This window comes from Panthera uncia, assembly GCF_023721935.1.
Source record: "Panthera uncia isolate 11264 chromosome E2 unlocalized genomic scaffold, Puncia_PCG_1.0 HiC_scaffold_19, whole genome shotgun sequence".
Classification (NCBI taxonomy): domain Eukaryota; kingdom Metazoa; phylum Chordata; class Mammalia; order Carnivora; family Felidae; genus Panthera; species Panthera uncia.
The window spans coordinates 2849819-2875190 of NW_026057588.1; the positions used below are offsets into that span (position 1 = coordinate 2849819).

At 47.0% G+C, this 25372-nt stretch overlaps 1 protein-coding gene across 1 annotated transcript; it reads right to left on the reverse strand.

Moving 5' to 3' along the window:
• Nucleotides 1-426: 426 nt before the first annotated feature.
• On the reverse strand, nt 427-20517 carry LOC125915819 (zinc finger protein 543-like). The gene is made up of 4 exons (XM_049621842.1): nt 18456-20517; nt 17489-17615; nt 10617-10712; nt 427-5130 (listed from the first exon to the last, which is right to left on the reverse strand). Exons 1-4 carry the CDS (start codon nt 18642-18644, stop codon nt 3284-3286), a joined length of 2259 nt encoding a protein of 752 aa, XP_049477799.1. The 5' UTR covers nt 18645-20517; the 3' UTR covers nt 427-3283.
• Between the last annotated feature and the right edge of the window lie 4855 nt (nt 20518-25372).

A 25372-nucleotide genomic window follows, 5' to 3' on the forward strand; every position in this document is an offset into this window, starting at 1 on the left:
CAAGGAGGCAAGGCCAGTTCAACATTCAAAACCAGTCAAAGCAATCTGTCATATCAACAGGCTACAGAAGAAAAATCACATGGTCACATCACCCAAAGGAGAAAAAACATTTGGCAAAATTCAATACCCTTTCAATGAAAGCTCTTAGTAAATTAAGAGGGTGTCTTTCCAAACTAGACAGAGAACACCTATATATATATATATATATATATATATGTATACATATACATATGCGTATACATATATATAAAAGAGACAAACCAAAAAATAGACTCTTAATTATTGACAACAAACAGATAGTTAACAGAGGGAAGGTGGTTGGGAAGGATGTATTAGGTGAAGGGGATTAACAGTACACTTATCTCCAGGAATGAGTAATATACGGAAATGCTGAGTCACTATATTGTACACCTGAAACTAATATAATGCTGTTTGGTTTTTTTTTTAATTTTTTTTAATGTTTATTTATTTTCGAGAGAGACAGAGACAGAATGTGAGTGGGTTAGGGGCAGAGAGAGGGATCTGAAGCAGAATCCAAAGCAGGCTCCAGGCTCTGAGGTGTCAACACAGAGCCCAACGTGGGGCTTGAACTTACAAGCCATGAGATCATGACCTGAGGTGAAGTTGGACGCTCAACTGACCTAGCCACCCAGGTGCCCCAATATAATGCTGTTTGTTAACTGCACTGGAATTAAAATTTTTTAAAAAGTAAAACAACAAAAAACCCACAGCCATCATATTTAATAATCAACACTGAATGCTTTCTTCTTAACATTACAAACTAGGCAAGTATGTCCTCTTTCACCCTTTTATTTGACATTGTACTGCAAGTTCTAGCTAGTACAATAAAGACAGAAAAGGAAATGAAAGGGATACAGATTGGGAAGAAGACAAAAGATATTTGCAATTTGCTGATAACATTATTGTTTATGAAGAAAATCCTGAGGAATCTACACAAAATTCTGCTAGAATAAGTATTCAGCAAGGTCGCAGGAGGCAAGGTCAACATATCAAAATTAATCATATTTCTCTGCAACAGTAATGATCATGTACAAACTGGAATTAAAACCTCCATATAATATACAGTGACTCCAAAAAAAGTGCCAAAGTAAAAATCTAACAAAATTTGTTCAGTATTTACAAGTGGAAAATTACAAAACGCTAGTGAAATAAACCAAAAAAGATCTAAATAAATGAAGAGATATACCATGTTCATGGTGTGAGAGTCAAAATAATAAAGATGCCAAATCTCACAGAAATGATCCATAGACTAATGTAGTATCTATCAAATTCCCAGCAAGATGTTTCCTACATACAGACAAGCACATGATAAAGTGTTTACAGAAAGCCAAGGGAAAAAATTTGATATGGAAAGCTAAATCAATTTTAAAAAAGAATAAAGGAGAAATCACTTCACCCAATTTTAAGATTTACTAAAAGCTGCAGTAATCAAGATAGTTTGGTACTGGCAGAGGTTTAGATGTACAAATCAGTGGGATAACACAGAGACTCAGAAATAGACCAACATAAATATGCCCAACAGGTTTTTGATCAAGGAATAAACATAATTCAGTGGAGGCATAGTACTGTAGTCTAGTTTTCAACCAACGGTGCCAGTCAACTGAACATCCTTAAGCAAAAATACAAGAAAGAAACTCAACCTAAACCTCACATGATAATACAAAAATGAACTTGACATGGATCAGAGATTTATATGCAAAAACGACAAAACTTTTAGGAGAAAACACAGGAGAAAGTATTCAGGACAGAGAGCTTCCTTAAGACTTCTTAGACATGACCCGAAAAGGATTAAGAGGTGCCTTCACAATAATGCCATGAATCAATGTAACAAAAATGGCTTGGTCTATGACGGCAATACAAAAGTACACCTGTGGTGATTTAGGAGGCCCTGAGGAGGGTTCAAAGTGAATGCGTGATTATTTTTACATCTTTCTGTACAGCATATTTCTTAATGTGAGGTAATACTATCACAGGTAGGTCAAAGCAAAGCAAAGCAAAACAAAACAAAAAAAACCCACAAAAAAACAAAGAAGGAATTCCAAAAGACGCTGATAAAGGTACTGTTACTTACTACACTGGAAACCAAGGCCATGGAAACAACAGTGAAACTCACACACCCCTGCATGTGCACATGCCCATTTCATCTGCTAATATTCTAGTCAATTTCCTCAACAGTGAATCCTCACCCACCTTTCGTAGGATTAAAAATGGGATTCTTTCTCTCTGCTTTTTGGAGTTGCTCTTTATTTTTTTAGCTTAATTTAGCTATGTGTTTTCTTTTGTTTTGGCTCTAATTCGACCCATAGAAAACAAGTGAGGTGGACTCGGGAGAAGCCTCTCTAAATAGGATGGGAGAAGCTCAGGAACCACAATCAGAGGATTCATCTGAGAAGGTAACGCAGCTACACTGCCATCCTCGTCGTACAGAAAAATACAAAAAAACAACAGACAAGTAGATCAAGAGCACGTATAAACGGATGGTTAAGTACACCTGAAAAAAATTTTTTGCTTTTTAAAAAATCAAAGTCTTAAGAATGTGCTACAGTGGGCCCATTCATATGTACATTTTTATCTCCTGAAATATGAGTCTTTCATAACTCAAGTTTTCATATTTCTTGTTAAGACTTACGCTACTCAAAGGTAGGGATGATGCTGTAGAACAAAGGCCTTCGATAAAGGTTTTCAAGGGACTGTGGGGTCTGGGAGGCACCTTGTCCTATGGGCGACGGCTGAATAAAGCCATCTGTGAGTGTGAAAAATCATAAACATAAACATAAAAAAAATAAAGGTTTTCCACACACCCTCAACTGTCCCAACTGTCCCGACAATGGACAGCAGTGAAGGTATATACAAGGCAAAGGGGACAAGGCTCTCTGATCTCTGAAACACTGCCCCCCCCCCAAATAAGATAAGGAACAAGAAACTGCCATAGGCTTGTCACAGAAATATGAAAGAAACTGTGCGTGTGTTTCTCTTGTATCTCCTCCTCCTTTGTTTAAATATCCCTGAGATAATTTTGCAGCGTAAACTGAGCAGATGGGGCCAATGGTCATGCTAAGTGCACGAGAATGACTGGATCATGCTCTTGGAGGAGTTCTCAGATGTAGAATAAGGCTCTAGGCTGGGTGCACTTCCAGTATGACTCCTCAGATGACAACCGATATCCTCCAACAGAAGGGTTTCTCTTTGGTATGAACGATCGGATTCTGACTAAGAGGTTTCCTCAGTGGCTACATTCAAAAGTCTTTCCCCTGTGGAGCGCTTAGAGGGTGACCGAGGACTGCCCGCTCGCGAAGGGTCTCCCCACTTCTGCTGCGCTGCCACTGACAGGGTGTCTCCCAGTATGAATCCTCTGATGCTGAGTGAGGGAGGAGCTGCGACTGAAGGCCTTTCCACACTCGCTGCATTCATAGGGCTTCTCCCCGGTGTGGATGACGGAGTGTCGGATGAGGCTTGTGCTCCAGCAGAAGGTTTTCCCACACTCGACACATTCATAGGGCTTCTCTCCACTGTGAATCCGCTGGTGCCTCGTGAGCCCTGAGCGGCGGTTGAAGGCCTTCCCGCACTCAGAGCACTCGAAGGGCTTCTCCCCGGCGTGAATGCTGACGTGTCGGATGAGGTCCTTCCTAGTGCTAAAGGCTTTCCCACATTGTTTGCACTCAAAAGGTTTTTCTCCAATGTGGGCCCTTTTGTGCAAGATGAAAGTGTAGCAGTAGGTGAAGGCCTTTCCACACTCACTGCACTCATAGGGCTTCTCCCCGGTGTGGATGATGGCGTGTCGAATGAGGTTTGCCCTCTGGCAAAAGGCTTTGCCACACTGCACGCACTCATAGGGCTTCTCTCCACTGTGAATCCGCTGGTGCCTCGTGAGGTATGAGCGGCGGTTGAAGGCCTTCCCGCACTCCATGCACTCGTAGGGCTTCTCCTCAGTGTGGATGCTGAAGTGTCGGATGAGATCTGACCGATTGCTAAAGGCTTTCCCACATTCTTTGCACTCGTAGGGTTTTTCTCCGGTGTGGGCCCTTTTGTGCAAGATGAAAGTGGAACAGTGGGTGAAGGCCTTTCCACACTCACCGCACACGTAGGGCTTCTCGCCGGTGTGACTCCGCTGGTGCTGCTTGAGGTGTGACCGGCGGTAGAAGGCCTTCCCACACTCCAGGCACTTGTAGGGCTTCTCCCCCGTGTGGATGACATAGTGCTGAATGAGGTCTGTGCTGTCGCAAAAGGCTTTCCCACATTCGTTGCATTCAAAGGGTCTCACTCCACTGTGAATCTGCTGGTGCCACGTGAGGTGTGAGCGGCGGTTGAAGGCCTTCCCGCACTCCAGGCACTCGAAGGGCTTCTCTCCTGTGTGGATGATGTAGTGTCGAAGGAAACCTGTCTTATCTCGGAAGGCTTTTCCACATTCTTTGCACACAAAGGGTTTCTCTCCAGTGTGGCTCCTGTTATGCAAGACTAAATTGGAGCGGTGGGTGAAGGCCTTTCCACACTCGCTGCACTTATAAGGCTTCTCCCCAGTGTGAATCCGCTGGTGCCTCGTGAGGTGCGACCTGCGGTTGAAGGCCTTCCCGCACTCCATGCACTCGTAGGGCCTCTCCCCCGTGTGGATCATGTGGTGCTGGAGGAGGTGTGTGCTCTTGCTAAAAGTTTTCCCGCACTCGGTGCATTCATAGGGCTTCACTCCAGTGTGAACCTGCTCGTGTCGAACAAGAAAGCAGTTCTTGGTAAACACTTTCCCGCATTCCGCACACTTATAGGGACGTCTCCCTTCACGAATCAAGGGATCTTTCAGTGGTCCCCGTGAGTCACGTTCATGGAGGACATGTCCCGCAGGGATCAGCTCCTGTACAATCCTTGAGTGTAGACGATCATCTGTCCCTAAACCATCATGTTCGGGCTTCATGTTTCCAGGGAGCTTTTCCATCAGGGGGTCTGTTCCTGGTTCCAACTGGCCTTCCAGCATTTCTGATGGCCTATCCTGACTCTTGCCTTGCCCAAGCTGGGAGTACCCTGGGGCTCGTGAAGTCATTTGCTCCCGTGGTGAGGTTTCCTCAGACAAGGCAAGGTGAGAAGGGGAAGGCTCGGTGGTCTCAGGTTTTATATTGTCACCTGAAGGGAATACAATACACAGAAGGGCCTATTAGAGATGGGAACACAGAAAAGCAAAATTGCCATTTCAGTGGGAATAAGAAAATGGAAACAGTGGCTCAGCACCTCCCATGTTTTCCAATCTCGGAAACCCCGTTTACAATTTCTTTCTTTTTGGATTCTGAACTCTTGAAACCTTTGAGAGGAAATCCAGAGGGAGAGAACCGATGGGGGACAGAGTGTCTGGAGACTAGGGACGGGCAGACAGGAATGTCGCGTGTGTGCTGGGTTTGCTCCAAGCAAGAACGTCTGCAGGTGCTATAAGAAGCCAGGATAGGAGCACCTGAGGCAGCCCATGCAGCAGCCAGGAAGAGGTCAGGGAAGCTTCCTGCACAGGGAGAGCTAGAAGCTGCTGGACAGAGAGAGTGGGAACACCATTTCGGCCTCAGTTAACAGAATGAACAAAGGCAGAGTGTTCTGAGACTCAAGGAGTGCGGCACGCCAGAGAGGGGCCTGTGAGAGTACAGCCCCCGACACGGGATTGGTGTCCTCGCAAGGGGAGACACAAGAGCGTCTGCCGTGTGAGGACAGAGAGACTGCCATCTGCAAACCAGGAAGAGGGCCCTCACCACACATCAGATCTGCCAGCACCCGGATCTTAGACTTCCGGCCTCCAGAACCGTGGATAACAAACGTTTGTTGTTAAAGCTGCCAGTCTGTGGCATTCTCGTTACAGCAGTGCAGACCGCCTAGACAGCAGGTGTGAGCAATGTTCTCGTTCTTCAGTTCAGTGATGTTAAGTACGTTATTTTCAAAAAGAAATGAATGAGCAAATACCTTGGGTAATACATCAATTAATCAAGGTCATTCATGAATCAGTGAGGACAGTGTGTCATAAGCCAAGGTTTAGGATTAATTGCAATTTGTACCTGAGGTCCACTTTAACAAAAGTTAGAGATCACAGCAGTATTACGGTTAAGATCATGGTCTTGGGGGGGCGCCTGGGTGGCTCAGTCGGTTGGGCATCTGACTTTGTTCGGCTCAGGTCATGATCTCAGTTCGTGGGTTCCAGCCCTGCATTGGGCTGTATGCTGACAGCTCAGAGCCGGGAGCCTACTTAGGATTCTGTGTCTCCCTCTCTCTCTCTGCCCCCCCCCCCCCCCCCACTGCTCATGCTCTGTCTCTCTCTCAAAAATAAACATTAAAAAAAAAAAAAAAAGATCATGGTCTTGGACCACAGAAACCCTAGGCCCAAGCCCCACAGGAACTCAGTATTAGCTCCGTGGTACCTCCCAAGGCACTCAAATTCCTTCAGCCCTCATTTTGTCTTCTCAAGAATAAAGCTAAAAAAAGAGCCTGGACTGTAGGACTCCATGAGGATGGAGTGAAATCCTGCATTTGCCATGTTTGCTATGTGGACCATGTTCAGTCTGGTGCCAGACACTGAGCAAAACGTAACCCCCGTTAGCTCTAATTGTTTATCATGGGTTAGTCCCCTAACATACATCTGGGACCTAATTAGGAAGTATGTAAACTGACAGTGTAAGAATGTACATACATATTAACCCTGGAGGGTATTGAAGAATAAAAAGAACGGTCCATGGGTCACCCGGGTGGCTCAGTCAGTTAAGTGTCTGACTTGGGCCCAGGTCATGTCTTGTTTGTGAGTTCGAGCCCTGCACTGGGCCCTCTGCTATCAGCACAGAGCCTGCTTTAGATCTCTGTCCCCCTCTCTCTCTGTCCCTTCCCCACTTGGGGGTGGGGGGAGCACGGTCCAGGAGAGGCGTGATGAGCCAACATTAAAGAGGCCACCAGAGTAAGGAGACAAGATAGGTCCCGGGAGATCAGGGGCAGAGACCCCAAGAAGGCCGGATGCCCACGACACAATCAGAAAAGCGTGCCACACGACGAGCTCACACGGTACGGAGTTTAAGTGTCCGCTCTGGAGCCGGAACGCCTGGCTCACATCCTGGCTCACGTCCTGCCTGCACCAAGTGAGCAGATATGGCACAAGTTACTTAGCTGCTCCCATCTCAATCTCGTCTAAAGCACTGACAGGCTCAGCTTCTGCCTCAAAGGCCGCCCTGAAAGGTGAATTGAGACAAGACCTGTAAAACGCCGGGCACAATGCCGGCCCCTGTGGGGCGTTCAGTAAACTGCGGGCCGTTACCCATTATCCTGATGGTCGCTGCCGTATTTGGAAACTGGGAGCAAAGCAGTGACCGTGTAAGGAATATTTTCCTAAGGAACATTTTCCCGTGCTGTGGTTCAGAGGAACCCCCCACGGGGCCTCAAAGAGCGAAGAGGACAATGTTGGCGCTTTCATACGCGAATGGCGGGAACGTGAAAGGGGGCACCATTCTGCCGAACTGCCTGGCAGTTTCCAATTGAGCCAAACTGACCCAGAAACATACCAGAGTCCGTTCCTCACAGAAATCAGTGCCTCTCGGCACCGAAACACATGACAAGAATATCCTCGGCAGCAGGAAGTTGAAAACAGCAATGCCTGTCAAGAGGGGAAGGGATAAATAAACGGCAGTTTTTCACACAATGAGACATCACGCTGTATCGACTGTGAAAAACTCCAACTATATGCAACCACATGAAAAGAATCTCACAGACATAATGATGATCAAGAGACAGATATACCGACAGCACACAGTGGGTTCAACACTCAAAATAAATCTATGCTGATGGTCTAAACAGGGGCTACCTCACGGAAGGGGCTGTCGAGGGCATGAGACCCCGACAAGGTGCTGGAGATATTCTACAGTGGCCCCCCTTATCTGCGGGGGATTTGTACCAAGACCCCCCGTGGGTCCCTGAAATGACGGGTAGTATCAATCCTGTATATACTATGTTTTGTCCCTGTACATACATACCTAAAGTTTAATTTATACATTTGGCACATAAGAGATTAACAAAAAAAACCTAATAATAAAATAGAACAATTTTAACAAACGCTGGAATAAAAGTTACACAAATGTGGTCTCTATCCGAAAATATCTTATTGTACGCCACTCACCCTTCTTGTGGTGCTGTGAGATGATAAAACGCCCACATGAGGAGACGAAGGGAGGTGAATGACGCAGGTGTGTGACACAGCATTAGGCTACTATTGACCTTCTGCTGATATATCAGAAGGACCATCACCTGCTTTTGGACCGTGGTTGCCCACGGGTAACTGAAACCGCAGAAAGCGAAACCACAGATCAGGGGCACTGTGGTATATATTAGCGTAACGGTGGTGATGTGGGTTTATACGTATACAAAGATTCGTCAAGCTGACCTCTTAAGGCTTTTAAGCAACACAGCATATGAGTTATATCTCATTCAAAAAGTTCAAGAAAATAATCATTAATGGGAGGTATGGAACAAAAATGTAGACATCTCTCGGAAGAATGAGACAACTTTGGGGCACCTGGGTGGCTCAGTTGGTTAAGCATCCGACTTTGGCTCAGGTCACGATCTCACTGTTCATGGGTTCGAGCCCCATGTCAGGCTCTGTGCTGACAGCTCAGAGCCTGGAGTCTGCTTCAGACTCTGTGTCTCCCTCTCTCTCTGCCCGTTCCCCCGCTCGTGCTCTGTTTCTCTCTCTCTCTCTCTCTCAAAAAAATGAATGAACATTAAAAAAAAAAAAAAGAATGAGACAACTTTTCCAAGATTGGTTATACAGGGAAAGTGGAGTTGATGTCAGTGTGCAGACATGGGAGAGGCATAAGCCTTTGTAATTTACTTTCCCTAAGTGTGAGGCAACCGAGCATATTTTTATGTTGAGCAGAGATTAGATAAAGTTGAAGAGGCAGAAAATACGTGAAGAAGCAAGTGCCCTAAAAAGGTGTGATCTGGACTTAGTGCAGGAACTAAGGTCGAGCTCCACGAGGGGGCAGGATGGGGAGGTTCACACAGAGATTTCTATCCATGTATAAGGGTTGGAGATCAAGCAACAGAAGAACACAGACGACTTTCACCATGAAAATGTGCTGAGACATCACTGGTGGGTGGGGGGGCCGGCGAAGGTCTAGAACAAGGTCCAAGCGGCTGGGGGGGCCAGTGTGGGAGGCAGCACAGATCAGAGGCATGCAGCAGACGCAGGGAGACCGGCTGGACTTAGGTGTGTGGGGACAGGTCAGGGGTAGCAGGGGAGGCAGTGGAGACACGTGCGTGAAATGGACAGGATGTCTGGATGTGGGGGCTGGTGGAGACGGAAGGGTTGAGGAGTGACTTAAAGTGGCACCCAGCCTTCTCACCTGCATGGGAGGTGGGAGGAGAGGGAAAAATCACGAGCTCCCGCTCAGGCATGGTGAGCTGAAGTGTCTTTTGCACATTCGCAGACGTGAGACCGGGGACAAGGGCGAAGGTGTGGAACAGACTCTGAAGGGCTGAATAGACCAAGGGACCACGAGAGGGGACAGCCTGGCTCTGCGGTGGCACCAGTCAGCACACCTGATGTCCCGAGGGCCTCAGCGGCCCACATTAGGGGAAGAGAAGGTGAGGTGTTGGTGAAGTGTTACCTTGAAGCTTAAGCGAACAGGAGGGGTGCTAAGATATGGAGCCCGGGAGTGCTTCTGAGTGTCTAACGGACCCTTGGAGAATGGTGGAGAAGGTGGGAAAGGGTGAGACGCAGAGGACAGCTAGTCTCCTTGCACTTCAGAAGGCAACTTGAACTACTATCATTATTCACGAGGACTCATACTGTGACGTAAGTAGCACTAACAGCTTACCTTTGCTGAGCCATTCGTGCCCTGTAGGTCAGGGCCAGTGTGAACCAGCGTCACATGCAATCTGGTACGTCCTCAAACCATCCAGTGATATAGAAACTATTATTGCTAGCAGTTTTCAGGAGCAGACTACACTCACCAAACCATTGGCTCCTCTCCACGGACACACAGTTCAGCCTCATTTCCCAGAGCCAGGCACCGAAGTGCAGCCAGATCGAATGTGAGGAGAAATAGTGGGTATGACACCTCCCTTTCTTCTCTGATTTCCCTTCTGCTAGCCGGAAGGTGGCAGGACAACCTGAAAGTCTCATGTTGATGACAGGAGGTAGCTGGGTCCCTGAGTAACTGTGTGGCACACAGCTGCAGGTGGACCCACACAGTCCTTCGGTGAGAAAAGTAGTTTTCATATGCTGAGTCCCCAAGATTCTGGAATACACCTGTTAGAGCAGCTGGGTTACAGTGGCTGAACTGACATGAAGGCACTGTGAGATGACGCACCTTTCTTGCGGCCACAGGGTTGTGGCATGTCACAGCTAGTTTTTAAGCCCAAGCAACCAGAGCCAAGAGCCCGAACTTCTTACCTAATAGGCCCCACACCTCCCCAGGAGTGCTGGACATTGTGATGGGGTGCCGGGAACGGGTGGAAACACCTCAGGTTACAAGGCTCCGGGCATCGTAAGCCTTGAGAGAGGCCACAACAGTAAAACTTCCACAAACTCCAGGGACAGTCTACTCTGCCGTCTACAAGCTGCCAGGACCCCCACCTGGCCAGCTGTTGGCACCCACCTGGGCAGTTGCTAGAGGAGAGGCCTCTCTGCAGTGTCCATAACTCTGGGCTCCGCTCCAGTGGGTAGATCTGCTCTGGTTTGGGTAGAGGACAGCCTGTTTACGGAGAAAGAAAGAGGACGTGGAGATTCTGGTGAGAAGAAATAAATCTAGACTGGGACATCAGAATTTGGAGAAGGCCTCAGAATGAAGCTGCTCCCATCCATGCAAATAAAATGATGTGACCTGGAAACCAGCTGCATAAAACACTGTCATTGGGCCCCAAAGACTGTAGACATTAGCATCGGCTCCACAGAATGCACCAATTCCCTTTGATCCCCATCCTGTAGAATCGCAACGCTGTTTAGACCTATCTCCTGAAGGTGCTTTCTAATTAATCCAGTCAGGGGCCTCGACCTCCCTGTGCATCAGCCAATACCTGGTGAGCTTCGCTGCTACCACTGCCTAATTTACACAAAATATCTGGGGTGAGGCCTGGGCATCAGGAGATTTTAAACACTTCCCAGGATGATGGCACCCCACCTAGTAGGTTCATTTCCCCAGTGGCATCTCTGATCATAGACAGTCAGGTAGGCAGAGTGGCTGGGTACTCTGAGCAGAGAGACAGGTTATTCCAGGCAGAAAGACTAGAATGCAAATACAGGAACAAGGACAACAAATAGAATACAGTGACAAATATCGTAAATATTAACCCCTCTGTATCAATATCACTTGGAACGTCTGTTTTTTTTTTTTCTAAATGCTCCAATTATAAGACAGAGATGGTCAGAATGGATAAAAAAATAAGACCCAACTATAGACCGTCTATAAAAAACCCACTGTAAATAAAAAGATACATGTTGAAAGTAAACGGATGGAGGAAAATATACTAATACGTTATCAGAATACGCTAACACTAGTCAAAAGAAAGCAGGCAGACCTGTATTAATTTCAGACAAGGCAGACCTCAAAGCAAGGAAAATTACCAGGGATGAAGAAAGCATTATGTAATGATAAACGGGTTAGTTTGCTAAGAAGACTCGGGGCACCTGGGTGGCGCAGTCGGTTAAGCGTCCGACTTCAGCCAGGTCACGATCTCACGGTCCGTGAGTTCGAGCCCCGCGTCGGGCTCTGGGCTGATGGCTCGGAGCCTGGAGCCTGTTTCCGATTCTGTGTCTCCCTCTCTCTCTGTCCCTCCCCCGTTCATGCTCTGTCTCTCTCTGTCCCAAAAATAAAATAAACGTTGAAAAAAAAAATTTTTTTTTTAAATAAAAAGAAGACATAAAATTCCTTAATCTGTATGTGTCTGCCATCAAACTATATGAGGCAAAAACTGACAGAATGACAAGGAGAAATAGATGAATCCCCTATCAAAGTTGGAGACTACACTACTCCTCTACCAGAAATGGACAGATCCGGGGCGCCTGGGTGACTTAGTTGGTTGAGCGTCCGACTCTTGGTTTCTGCTCAGGTCATGATCTCGCAGTTTCATGATTTTGAGCCCCGTGTCAGGCTCTGCGTTGCCAGTGTGAAGCCTGCTTGAGATTCTCTCTCTCTCCCTCTCTCTCTGCCCCGCTGTCTCTCTCCCAAAGTAAATAATACATAAACTTAAAAAAAAAAAAAAAAGTAATGGACAGATCCAACAGGCAGACAATTAATAATGCCATAGTTGAACTGAACAATCCCATCAATTACCTGGATATAACTGACATCTGTAGACTACTGCATCCCAAAACAGAATACACATTCTTCTCTCACATGGGACATTCACCATAACAGATCATATTGTGGGCCATAAAACACACCTTAACCAAAATTTAAAAAGAACAGAAATCATATAATGTCTGCTCTCAGACCACAAAGTAATTAACTAGAAATTAATAATAGAAAGATAACTGGAAAATCCCCAAATAGGTAAAGATTAAACAGCACATTTTTAAATAACATGTGGGTCTAAGAAGCAATCTCAAGAAAGTAAAAAATATTTTGAACTAAATGAAAACCAAAATAGAGGATGCCTCTGTGGCTCAGTTGGAAGAGCATGTGACTCTTGATCTTGGGGTCATGAATTTGAGCCCCATGTTGAGTGTAGAGATTACTGAAGAAAAAAAACAACAAAAAACTTCAAACCAAATAAACATAAAAAAATAAAAAATACAACTTAGCAAAATTGTGGAACGCAGCAATGCAGTGCTTAGCAGTAAATTTATAACATAGAAATATTTTTTTTAAAGAAAGATCTAAAGTTAATTATATAAATTTCCACCTTAGGAGACTAGAAGAACAAATAAAGTGCTAAGTAAACACTACAAAAGAAATAAGAATTAGAGCGGAAATTAATGAAACTGAAAACAGAAAACAGAGGGGCGCCTGGGTGGCTCAGTCAGTTAAGCGTCAGACTTCAGCTCAGGTCACGATCTCACGGTCCGTGAGTTCCAGCCCCGTGTCGGGCTCTGTGCTGATGGCTCAGAGCCTGAAGCCTGTTTCAGATTCTTTGTCTCCCTCTCTCTCTGCCCCTCCCCCGTTCATGCTCTGTCTCTCTCTGTCTCAAAAATAAATAAACGTTAAAAAAAATTTTTTTGAAAAAAAGAAAACAGAAAACAGAGAAAAATCAACAAAACAAAAATCTGGTTCTTTAAAAAGATCATTAAAATGGATAAGCCTCTAGCCAGGCTAACTGAAAAAAAAAAAAAAATGAGAGAGAACACAAATTACAGATCCTATGGACATTAATAGGATATTAAAAGGGGTGCCTGGGTGGCTCAGTTAGTTAAGCATCTGACTTTAGTTCAGATCATGATCTTGTGCTTTGTGAGTTCGAGCCCCACGTTGGGCTCTGCTAACAGCTTGGAGCCTGGAGCCTGCTTCAGATTCTGTGTCTCCCTCTCTCCCTGTCCCTCCCCTGCTTATGCTCTGTCTCTGTCTCTCAAAAATAAACAAACATGAAAAAAAAATTTTTTAAAGGACTTTAAAAGAATACCATCAACCACTCTATGCTCACAAATTCGATAACTGAGATGAATGCACTAATCACTTGACACGATGTGCTAAAACTCACACAAGAAGAAACAGACAATCCGAGTAGGTGTATATCTATTAAGGAAATTGAATCAAAAGTTAATAACCTTCCAAAAAACAAAGCATGAGGCCCAGTTGGGTTCACTGGTGACTTCTACCAAAACCTGAAAGAAGAAATTATACCAATTCCCTACAATCTCTCCCAGAGACAGAAGCAGAGGGAATATTTCCTAATTCAATATGTAAGGCCAGCATTACCTAATATCAAATAAAGACATCACAGAAAAGTATACACAATATGTCTCATGAACATAGATGAAAAAAAAAAAATCCTCCACAAAATATTAACAAATCAAACCCAACAGTGTATAAAGAGATGATATATCACAACCAAGTGGGATTTATCCCAGATATACAAACCTGACTCAAAATTTAAAAATTAATTAACATAATCCATCACAGCAACAGGCTAAAGAAGAAAAATCAAACAATCATATTGATAATGCAGAAAAGCATTTGATAAAATCCAACATCCATTCATGTTTCAGAGTTAAAAAAAAACAAAAAACCTCTGGGGAGCCTGTGTGACTCAGCTGGTTAAATGTCTGACTCCTGACTTTGGTTCAGATCATGATCTCAGTTAGTGGGATCGAGCCCTGCATCTGGCTCTGTGCTGACAACACAGAGGCTGCTTGGGATTCTCTGTCTCTCTCCCCCACTCGTGCTCTCTCTTTCTCTCGAAATGAAAAAATAAATTTAAAAAAATACATAAGAAAAAAAAAGAACTCTAAGCAAAAGCGGAATGGAGGTAAATTTCCTCAACTTGATAAACATCTACAAAAATACTGGAAGTATTAGGTAATGTGACAAGAAAATGTAATAAGACAAAAAAAAGGTACACATAACTTTACCATAAGATCCTTATTTACCCAAAAGTCCACATAAAAGCTTATACATGGATATTTACAACAGCTTTATAGTTAATTGCCAAAATTTGGAAGCAACTGAGACTTTCTCCAGCAGGTAAATGGATACACTGTGGTACATCTAGAAAATGGAGTATGCAGCACTAAAAATAAATGAGCTATCAAGCCATAGAAAGACACTGAGAAACCTTAAATGCACATTACTAAATGAAAGAAGTCAATCCGAAAAGGCTACATACTGTATGATTCCAACTACAAGACATTCTGGAAAACACAAATGGGGATAGTAAAAAGATCAGGGGTTAATGAAGCGGAACAGGAGAAGGGACGAATAGGCAGAGCAAAGAGGATTTTGAGCACAGTGAAAATACTCTGCATGATACTATAATGATGGAAACGTGTCATTACACATTTGTCCAAACCCACAGAATGCACAACACAAGGAGTGACCCCTAATGTAAACTATGGACTTTCGGGGACTATGAGGTCAGTGTAGGTTCACTGACTGTAACAAAAGCACCACTCTGGGAGAAATGTTGATAATGTGGGAGGCTGTGCAGGTGTGGAGGAAGGGGGTTTATGGGGAATCTCTCAATTTTGCTATGAACCTGAAATTGCTCTTTAAAAAGTCTTAAAAACAAACAAACAAACAAAAAAAAAACAACTAGGGGCACCTGGGTGGCTCAGTCAGTTAAGTGTCTGACTCTGGATTTTGGCTCAGGTCATGATCTCACGGTTTTCAAGTTTGAGCCCCAAATCGTGCTCCATGCTGACAGTGTGAAGCCTGCTTGGGATTCTCTCTCCCTCCCTCTCTCTGCCCCTCCCCAACTCTCTCAAAAATAAACTTAAAAACAAAACAAAACACTAATATTTACAGGATGTAACCATATCCCAAGGGACTGTGCCAAGCAATTTAAATGCAGTATGTTCTTAAAACATAGAATTAAATTTATGTACTAACTTAGAAAATAAATGACATTTAAAATATCGAGCCTTGGGGGCGCCTGGGTGGCGCAGTCGGTTAAGCGTCCGACTTCAGCCAGGTCACGATCTCGCGGTCCGTGAGTTCGAGCCCCGCGTCAGGCTCTGGGCTGATGGCTCGGAGCCTGGAGCCCGTTTCCGATTCTGTGTCTCCCTCTCTCTCTGCCCCTCCCCCGTTCATGCTCTGTCTCTCTCTGTCCCAAAAATAAAATAAAAAACGTTGAAAAAAAAATTTAAAAAAAAAATAAATAAATAAAATATTGAGCCTTGGGTCCCTCAGTGGCTCAGTCAGTTGGATGTCTGACTCTTGATTTCGGCTCAGGTCATGATCTCACCATTCATGAGTTTGAGCTCCACGTCCGGCTCCATGCTGACGGGGTGGAACCTGCTTAGGATTCTCTCTCCCTCTCTCTCTGCCCCTCCTGTGCTCTCTCTCTTTCTCAAAATAAATGAATAAACTTCACAAAAAGATAAAATAAAATATTGAGGCTTTTCACTCAAAAGTGTCTTCATTGAGCGAAGTCTTTTTTAGGTCCTAAGCAAAGGATTCTGTTGTTCTTCCAGCGAACATAAAAAATTCTAATTTAGGATTTCCTTACAGCCTCCACACGAAGTAAACACTGTGACTGGCACAATTTATAGATGAAGAAACCGAGATCAGGCAGATCTGCTGAAACCGTGGAACTGGTAAAAGGCTGAGCCAAGATGGATCAGGGTCTGTGTAGTCGTGTCTGGCATCTGGCCTCTTTGACTACAAAGCTATACAACACTGTTCCAGAAGATGCTGAGTCCAAGTATGAGGGTGAAGACCAGACAATGAGAACGATGATGACATGAGAACAGTACTCGTGGCAGCGAGGGTCACAATCGCTAAAGCCGCACAACGCAAGATATCACCAGACACTGTTCTGAGCCATTTGACCTTCACGACAGCCCTGTGAAGCAGAGGTGCTATATTACTTCATTTTAGCTGAGATCACGAGGCACAGAGCGGTTCAGTACCCGGTCCAGAAACACAGAGCTCATAAGCCACAGAGCGGGGACTGAACAGTAAGGGTCTGGCACCAGACCCTGGTCTCCTAAGCACTATACGAAGAAGGAAGCAGCCGTGTGGGGCCAGCAACCTCAGCCCAAGGAGGCTGAAACAGTGACGGGGGATGTGAGCAGGAGGCATCAATCCTCAGGGAACACGGGCCAGAGAGAGACACAGACTTGATGACGCTAGACAGCGCTTCAGGAACCACTAAAAACAAAAAATTGGGACTCCCACTCAGTCGTGTGGTCAAATAGGGACGCTTGCACAGACATAAACGTTATCTATCCTCCTCAACATTTCACAAAAGAAAGAACCTTTCGCAACGAAGAGGGGTCTTTTAAATTGAACAGATTAAGCTTTAGAGGGACTCGTTGCAGTGGCCCTATTTTCCTCACTTGCCGAAGATGGCATGTCGGGAGAATTAAACGAATGAAGAGGAACAGTATCCGCATACAAGAAGAGTAGAGACACGGAACATAGGGCCTCACACCGCAAGGACTGGGTGACCGCTTCCTGCTGCCAAACAGCTGTGGCAGAAAAAAACACTGTGAAAAAACAGAGACACAGGCAGACCCACGGAGAGGTCAGGACGAAAGCCCCGGAAGCCAGGGCATAATCGTGCTTCTTGAAGTTGCTGGATCAGTCCCTCAAGGGGCGCAGCGGGCATTCCTTCCTGTGGGTTCCGTGAGACACCCCCATTTCCTCCCAACACACCCTTCTTTGGCTGTGACCAAAAGCCGACTATGTTCTCGCCTCACCCTCCCTCCCACACAGAAGAGCAGGCAGGAAGAGGGGAGTCTAGAAAATCACCGAAGCTGTGGGGAGGAGGGAGGCAGGCTACAGAGGCCTTCTCGACCAGCCAGGCCTGGAGCCAGAGAGTGGAGGGAAGGAGGTGATGGGTCTCCCACACGGCAGGAGGAGGGAGGCCTCACCCAGAGAGACCAGGAGCCTGCAGGTTTCCAGCATCACCTCCTGGTACAGGGTCCTCTGGGCCGGGTCCAGCTGCCCCCACTCCTCCTGGGTAAAAGTCACGGCCACATCATCGAAGGTCACCAGCATCTGAAAAGTCAAATAGAGGCAGCTGTGTTTGTCCTAGGGCTACTGACGGGAACCAGAGCCCATCTCTCTTGGTGGCAAGGGAGCAGAGAGACCAAACGGCCGCTGAGGGTTGAGCTCTGTGCTGGCCTCAAGGACTCCGAGATGCTGCTTTGCCTTGATTACAGCAGCACGGGAGCCAGGAGCCTCCCACGTGGGAGCCCAGGGAGAATGACGCAAGGTCAGGACCTTCCTGTGTGGACTGCGAGACACAGCATGGCAAGGGCTCCGAGACGCCAGATGAATGGGAGAGAGCACTGAAAACAGCAGCAATGATAGTTACAGAATAATCCCCGAGACTCACTGGTCTCCACAGTGTGCCTGCCTCGCGCAGACGCTCTGCCTGTCTCCTTAAAGGGAACAAAAGTCATACTCCTGAGGTGTGAATCCTCTTAAAATCAACACTTGCCTGGCATGTGAACTTGGGAGCCTCAATTCCTGGGTCAATACAGTAATTATCACTCGGTGGTAGCAGTTTTGAAAATTAATGAAAAAAAGATATTCGTAAAAGCAGCACTGGACGACTGACCACAGCCTGAGGTCGTATCATTATCACCCTCATGCCAGTCAGGGCCCTAAGTTTACATGTGGTATGAGCAGAGGCAGGATTTGAACTGAGGTCCCTCTGGTCTATGGTCTAACTGTACAATCTTGACACTCCTCCATTAGCAAAGGAGTTAATGCAGATGTGAAGCATTTCACATAAATCCCCAGTCACACTCATTTCGGCAAACATTGAACATAATTTCTGTGGACAAGGGCAGAGGAGCGAGCTCATCATCAGCCACCTTACAGGACAGTCACCTGAGGTGGTGGCATCTGCTTGGGAAGGGGCAGGGCCCGGATCAGGTGCCAATGCCTTCTGCTCCTCAGACTGCCAGGGAGAATCCACAATGAGCCATTGTTTCTTTTTCCTACTGGAGTCTTCTTTCCTTTCCTTTGGCGACTCTGCCGGAACTCAAACCCGCCTGCCTGGGTCCTCGAGGCACCCATCCCTGAGGAAAGACTACTTCAGGCCCAGAGAACGGAAGCTGCTGAGGACGATGCAAGCAGGCTGCGGCCATGAGAACAGCCTCCGATTTACATCTGTCTGTCCTGGCAGAGTCTATGATGGAACAGTCAGCAACTGATCACAGAGGCTGGCCCTCCCAGGGCAGGTCTCGACAGATGGGGGCGGGGGGCCATGGAAATCACACAGGTCTTCTGCGGACTCCTGAAACAAATATACCTTTTTTTGTCCACACACTTCCACCTGCTGAAATGCCATATTCCCACCTTCTGCCCAAACTGCCTACTCCAAGGAAGCCTGCTTGGCTTGCAATGTTTCCGTGTCACTGCCAGGTATCCCTATATGCGTTTTGTACAGAAGGGGGTACAAATACAGGCTGTGGTGGCTGACACACTGATTGTTTCTGCTACTTAAGAGCAGCAGGGAGGGGCGCCTGGGTGTCTGCCGGTTGAGTGTCTGACTTCAACTCAGGTCATGATCTCAAGGTTTGTGAGTTTGAGCCCCACATCTGGCTTGCTGCTGTCAGCACGGAGCCCACTTCGGATCCTCTGTCCCCCTCTCTGCCCCTCCCTGGCTCGCACTCTCTCTCTCTCAAACATAAGTAAAACATTAAAAAGAAAAAAGAGCTGCAGTGAATTTGGGCAAATAACTGAACTCTCTAAGCCTCAAGTTGTTTTCACTCAAAACAGCAATACTAACAGAACTTAACTCAGAGGAGGTGAGGATTAAAAGAGGTGAAATGTTAGGTCTGCCCTTCAACCCACAGCAAAAATTAACCAAGGCCAGCGATTATGGTTCCTCTGCCACTGTTTTCTCTTTGCTCCCACAACATCCCAGACATATTCAACCAGGAACCCTTATTTAATTTTGCCAGGTTTCCTACACAAAAATGCCAGATGATGGTCAAGCAGGGAAGGGGCCACTTCGGCCTGAACTGCTGGGGCAGTTCTGTCCAAATGCGTGACATCTGAGCAGAGGCCAGAAGGATGTGAGAGGAAGACCCCCCCTCCCTCCCGCCAGAGTCAAAGGGGCAGAATCGCGGGCACAGGGCAGGGCAAGGACAAGGGCTGGGGGATGAACTCAGCATGGTCAGGCTGGTGTGTCCGGAGAACCGCGCCCCCGGGTAAGAAGGCAAGGTCCAGGAGGTCGGCGGGAGGGCCGGGTGGGCACCTGCAGGTCCCGGGGCGGGCTGGATCTGTGAGTGACGGACGCCCGCGGAAGGAAGCATCACTTTCACCTTCCCGGCACTGACCAAACACTTGTCGGAACTCCGGCACTGCCGCAGGACTACGGACAATAAAACGACAAGCTAGCGACGCGCGCTGTACACAAACGACAGGGAGAAAAGGCAAGCGAACGGCTTCCTAGCCTCCGGCTGCCCAGAAGCCCTCTCCGCAGCAGACAGGCTGCAATACCCACAGCGTCGTCCACTCACCCGCGCAGGGGCCATCCACGCCGCCGCCATCGTGGGACCCTGTGCACAGAGCGGGACCCGGGGAGGGGGTGGCGGCCGAGGGGCCCCAGAGCGGGGCGAGCTCGGCTGACGGTCTCACTCCCAGCCTCAGTTTCCCCGCTGTGAAGCGCGCTCGAGGCCCAGGGCTGCAGGGACAGCAGGCGCTCACGTGACACCCCGTTATAGAGAATGAGGGGCGGGTATCAGGCTCGTACAAGGACGCGGAGGTAAGACCCACGCTCCACACCGCCTTCTCCGCTCGCGCCTCATAAAGGCGCCCTGCCCACCACTGCTCGAAGCCGCACAGACCGGTACGACCCATCCGGCACCGGCGGATGACGTTCGCCTCCACGGAGCAGGAAGTCCCGCCCCCGCCGGGGCGGGCCGCAGGAAACGCCCCTGTCCTGGGCTGTCATTGGCCCAGCCCACGCGCGGACACGCGGTGTACAGCCTTCTGGGAATTGTGGTTTTGTCCCTGAAAGCAGCGGCGGTGGGGAGCTTCCCGAGCCTGTCTCCTCCAGTGGAAGAGTGCGCGAGGCCGAGTACCGCCTCAGACCTGCATCTTCACAGTGGGGCCGAGGGACGGGCGCGAAGCGGTCCTTCACGTGCCCGGGGAAATCGAGGCTCCGGGGGCCGGGACGTCCGCCCGGGGTCGGGGCACGTGACACGTCGGGGACCGAGGTCTTCGGCTCAGCTCGGGACTTCCCCGTGCTCCTCACTTCCTCGCGATCCTCCTGGAGGGAGCCGGGCACACAAGCCTTAAGAGTAGCGAGCGCCAGGACGCAGACGCCAGAAGCCCTCCCTCCCACGCGGCGCATGCGCATCGCCTGGCCCCTCGCGGGCTCTGTCCAGCACCAGCTGCACGTGCTGTGGGGCCTTGACGCCAGCTGGTGAGCGAGGCTGGAGGTGGACGCAGGGGTCGAGCACCGGCACTTTGACCTGTGTCTCATCGCTGGCCCAGGGGTCGTGCATGGATCTGCAAATTCGGGAGTTGTTAGCGAACAGGGTTATCTCCAGTCTCAAGAAAAGCCTGAGAATAGAGAAAGGAATGGGCAGGGGCGAACCCAGAACCAACCCAGCATTAAATAGGTGCAGACAAGAAACCAACAGTCATGTTAGGAATCCTAACAATCCTTCGAGAATATATTACAAAAAACTTAAAAGTCATCGTTGGTTACTTATTTGTGTGTGTGTGTGTGTGTGTGTGTGTGAACGCAGCTTCCAATGAATATACACACAGTTATAAAAATGGAAACAGGGTGTGTATTTGACCCTGATGTTCTGTCACAATTACTAAACACATCACCAAGGAGTAGACCTCCTCATTATTTTTCCCCCATGTGTAAAAAAGGGAATCACAACACACAGATTTCTTTCTTTTTAAATGTTTGTTTACTTTTGAGAGAGACAGAGACAGAGCAAGCAAGGGAGGGGCAGAAAGAGAGAGAGAGAATCCCAAGCACCCTCTGTGCTGTTAGCCCAGTGTGGGGCTTGATCTCACGAACCAAGAGATCGTGACCTGAGCCGAAATCCAGCCAGAGACTTAACCGACTGAGCTACCCCGGCACCCCAACACACATATTTCTTGTAAGTACTTATGTTTATTTGTTTTTTGAAGAAACAAGAATTAGTAGTGCTCTTACATAAATGGGTACAGGGAGATAAGAGAAACCTTCCTACAGAATTCCAAGTAACATATAGATAGCCTTATTTCAGAAGGTGGAGTTTGATTCCCTTGAATTGGCTGGACTTAGTGACTAAGGATGAAAAGAAGAAAAGGGTAAGTTGACAGCAGAGGAAATGGGTAGACACCACCCTTACCGAGTGAGCAAGGTTAGCAGCATTAGTGATGTCCTGTTGACACCATGTACCACATAGTATGATGCAACAAAACTGTTCACTACTGTGATGTCCTTCCCCCAGACTCACCACTTTACTCATAAAAAAATCAGATAAGTGCGAATTGAGGAACATTGTATAAAATGTCCAATGAAAACTCATCGAAAGTGTTGGGATCATGAAAAACAAGTGTAACAAAGTAACTTGATTAAGTGCAACCTGGTGTCCTGCAGTGGGATCTTGCAACACAAGGACATTGGTGGAGGGAAAAAAATGGTAAAATCCAAATAATTTGTAAACAATGTTCTATCAATGTCAATTTCTTAGCTTTGACAAATGTACCATATATCTGCATAATACATGAGGTGAAGCTGGGGTGGAAGTTATATCGAATGGGAAATACATACTTGCCACTTTACAGTAAATCTAAAATTATTTAAAAATAAAAATTTAGGGGCGCCTGGGTAGCTTGGTCGGTTAAGCGTCCGACTTCGGCTCAGGTCATGATCTCACGGTCCGTGAGTTCGAGCTCCGCGTCAGGCTCTGGGCTGAAGGCTCGGAGCCTGGAGCCTGTTTCCGATTCTGTGTCTCCCTCTCTCTCTGCCCCTCCCCCGTTCATGCTCTGTCTCTCTCTGTCCCAAAAATAAATAAAAAACGTTGAAAAAAAAATTTAAAAAAAAATAAAAATTTAAAAATTTAAAAATAAAAAAGAGCAAGGAGGGACTTCTAGCTTGACAACAGGAGTAGTTATGTGGACTCATTCCCTAGTGAAGCTGGTGGAAAAAATTTAAGCGAACAAAAACCAAAACATACAAGATTTAATATCTCTGGAAATGGATGTACAACAACAAGGTTATACAACGAATGAAGAACATTTGTTCAAGATGATCTGTAATTCTGTAAAAAGAGTGCGAGTCTGCGGTTTTTGAACTGAGACATTTAATCTCCTTCAACCTTCCCAGTTCAGGGAGATAGAAAATCCACTACGGTGGTGCAGATGAGAGCGCAGGGATCCCTCACTCCCAGCTCCCACTCGGAGAGTTATCTTCCAGGAGGGCCAGGAGGTCAGCATCTCTCATCCTGCCCCCAGCTACTTGTTGTTAAGGTGAAGTTCCTGGCCAGTATGGTCCCCAGAGGTCTCTTTTAGCAGGACGCCACTTCTGGGCTCGAGGTTCCGCCTTGGGCACCATGCTTCTGAGAATACTGGTCCACTCTCATTTTTGTGCCAGCTGAATGGAAGGATTTCCACACTCCGAGACGGCAGCTGAAAAGACTTGAGGCTACTTCCCACTCACCCCACCTCAAATGGGGGTGTCAGACAGAAGTGGGACATTGTCCCCACTCCCAGTTCAAGAGTGCTCACTCAGTCATTTTGCTCTGGGGAAGCAGAGAACCTGGGAAGAGAAATTTGGGAGTAGCCAGCCTGGGGAAGAACAAATATCCAACAACATAGGAACCCAAGAAGCTTGAATACTTTTGGTTCAGGCTGTAGAGCAATTTCCCCCAGAACTTTGCTGAAAGCAGTTCTGGAACTCTGTCCTTGAACCCCGTGAATGGTCTCTGTAGCTCTCTGTCAGTGAAAAAACTCACCAACTCCCAGCTTTTTCCTGGCCAGGAATGTGTTATGTGCCATGACCCTGGAATTCTGTAATCTGCTTCGTGTTCGTCCCCTGTCATTTTAGGGGGAATAGTCCTCTAACAGGTGTCCACTCCAGTCGGCTCTTCCTTCCATTCCTTGTAGAATCTCTCCTGTTCTCTTGAAACCAGGAGCACAAACATATCTTTTTTTCCCCAATGTTTATTTATTTTTGAGAGAGGGACAGAGAGAGAGAGGGACACAGAATCCAAAGCAGGCTCCAGGCTCTGAGCTGTCGGCGGAGCCCAATGTGGGGCTTGAACTCACAAACTGCGAGATCATGACCTGAGCTGAAGTTGGACGCTTAACTGACTGAGCCAGCTAGGTGCCCCAGGAGCACAAACATATCTTACTCTCAAACAATGACTCTTACCCAGGGACTACAGTTCCCTGTGAGTCACAGGCTAGTTCCTGGGAGCATAGAAAGGGAACGAGTAGATCAACAACCAATAGTCCTAACAATGGTGCCAAGGGACCAGGAGCATTTAGTAGCCTAATGGTAAAATCCACTCAACATTTGCTCTACAGATACTTCCAAGAGAAGCTGAGAGAAGGCACTTTGCAAAATGCTGTGAAGGATATAGTGTTGAGTCACTCACACCTGGATTGTAGACAGATGGTCCAGGGTGATGAGACTCAGTTCATGTCAACCATTACCTCCTCACAGAGGTTTCTCCATATCTCTCAATTTTAAATTAGTCCTCCACCCCAACATCACTCTTCTCTCTCTCTTGTCCCTCATAACGATTTGGAAATATATATATATAGACATATATTTGATCAATATTTATTGAGTGCCCATTTTTTGGACAGGCACTGCCCTACACAATGGGGACACATATATACCAAAAAATAATGCATTCCTGTTCTAGAGGATCTTTCATCGTAACAACCAATAGTTTAAAAACAAGAACAATGAAAAACCTAAACAATATAGGTTGGATGGGGGGAGTGCTGTGGAAACAGGAAAGTGTAGAGCGGATGAGAAATCGTGGGAGAGTAGAATGAAAGCAGTTTTGCAGCACTAAGTAACATGGTTGGGACAAGTCTAATGAGACATTTATTGTCTAAGCACAGACTCTGAGGACGGAAGGAGTCCTTATCTGAAGAAACAGGGTGTCACACAGAGAACACCTACGACAAGGAAACTGAAGGGGGAGAGCCCTGGGAGCCTGAAGAGGGGCAAGAATGTGGCCAGAGCTGCACCTGCAGGGGTTCGAGTGAGAGGAGAGGAGCCAGAGAGAGAAATGGAGACACTGCGGTTCCTTGGACCACACAGGAGGTTGGAATACACTTCCTGCGTGCTCTAGAATGTACCCAGGGACTGGTTGATCTCGTGCAGTAGCATACACAGACCTGAAAATGATTATCATGAAGGAAGTTTATTCCTACAGATCCATAGGCTCAGGATGCAGGGCACATGACTCAGGGTCTCCTGGAGACCAGGATGGGTCAGGAGGCAGAAGTGGAGGACAAAATGTGGTTCCGAGCTTTTGTATTTTGCACAAAGGAAAGGCAAGGCAGGGCAGGAGAGACAGCTTAGGATTGGCTAGTTTGAATACTATTAGCAGGCTTTAGAGCAGGAGGGCTGTCCTGATTTGTCTGGTCCCAGGATCTGGGATGATCCGCACAGAATACTGTTTCCTGAAGTGAAAGAGCCAGAAGGAGGAGGTGGTTCCCCTTAGTGTCTTTGTATTGTCTAATTTGCATATGAAAGGCAAGTCCACACCGGTAGTTTGCTACCTCTGAGGACTGGTTATCCTGGGAGGAGGCCGCCTGCCTGC

What these genes read in the sequence shown, in the direction of transcription:
- LOC125915819 (XM_049621842.1), bottom strand. Translation starts at nt 18,644, where the DNA reads ATGGGTGCCTCGAGGACCCAGGCAGGCGGGTTTGAGTTCCGGCAGAGT. An exon ending in AGCAGATGCCACCACCTCAG is followed by an intron (nt 17,616 to 18,455) that starts GTGACTGTCCTG and finishes TTGACTTTTCAG; the next exon opens with ATGCTGGTGACCTTCGATGA. An exon ending in CAGGCTCCTGGTCTCTCTGG is followed by an intron (nt 10,713 to 17,488) that starts GTGAGGCCTCCC and finishes CTCCGTAAACAG; the next exon opens with GCTGTCCTCTACCCAAACCA.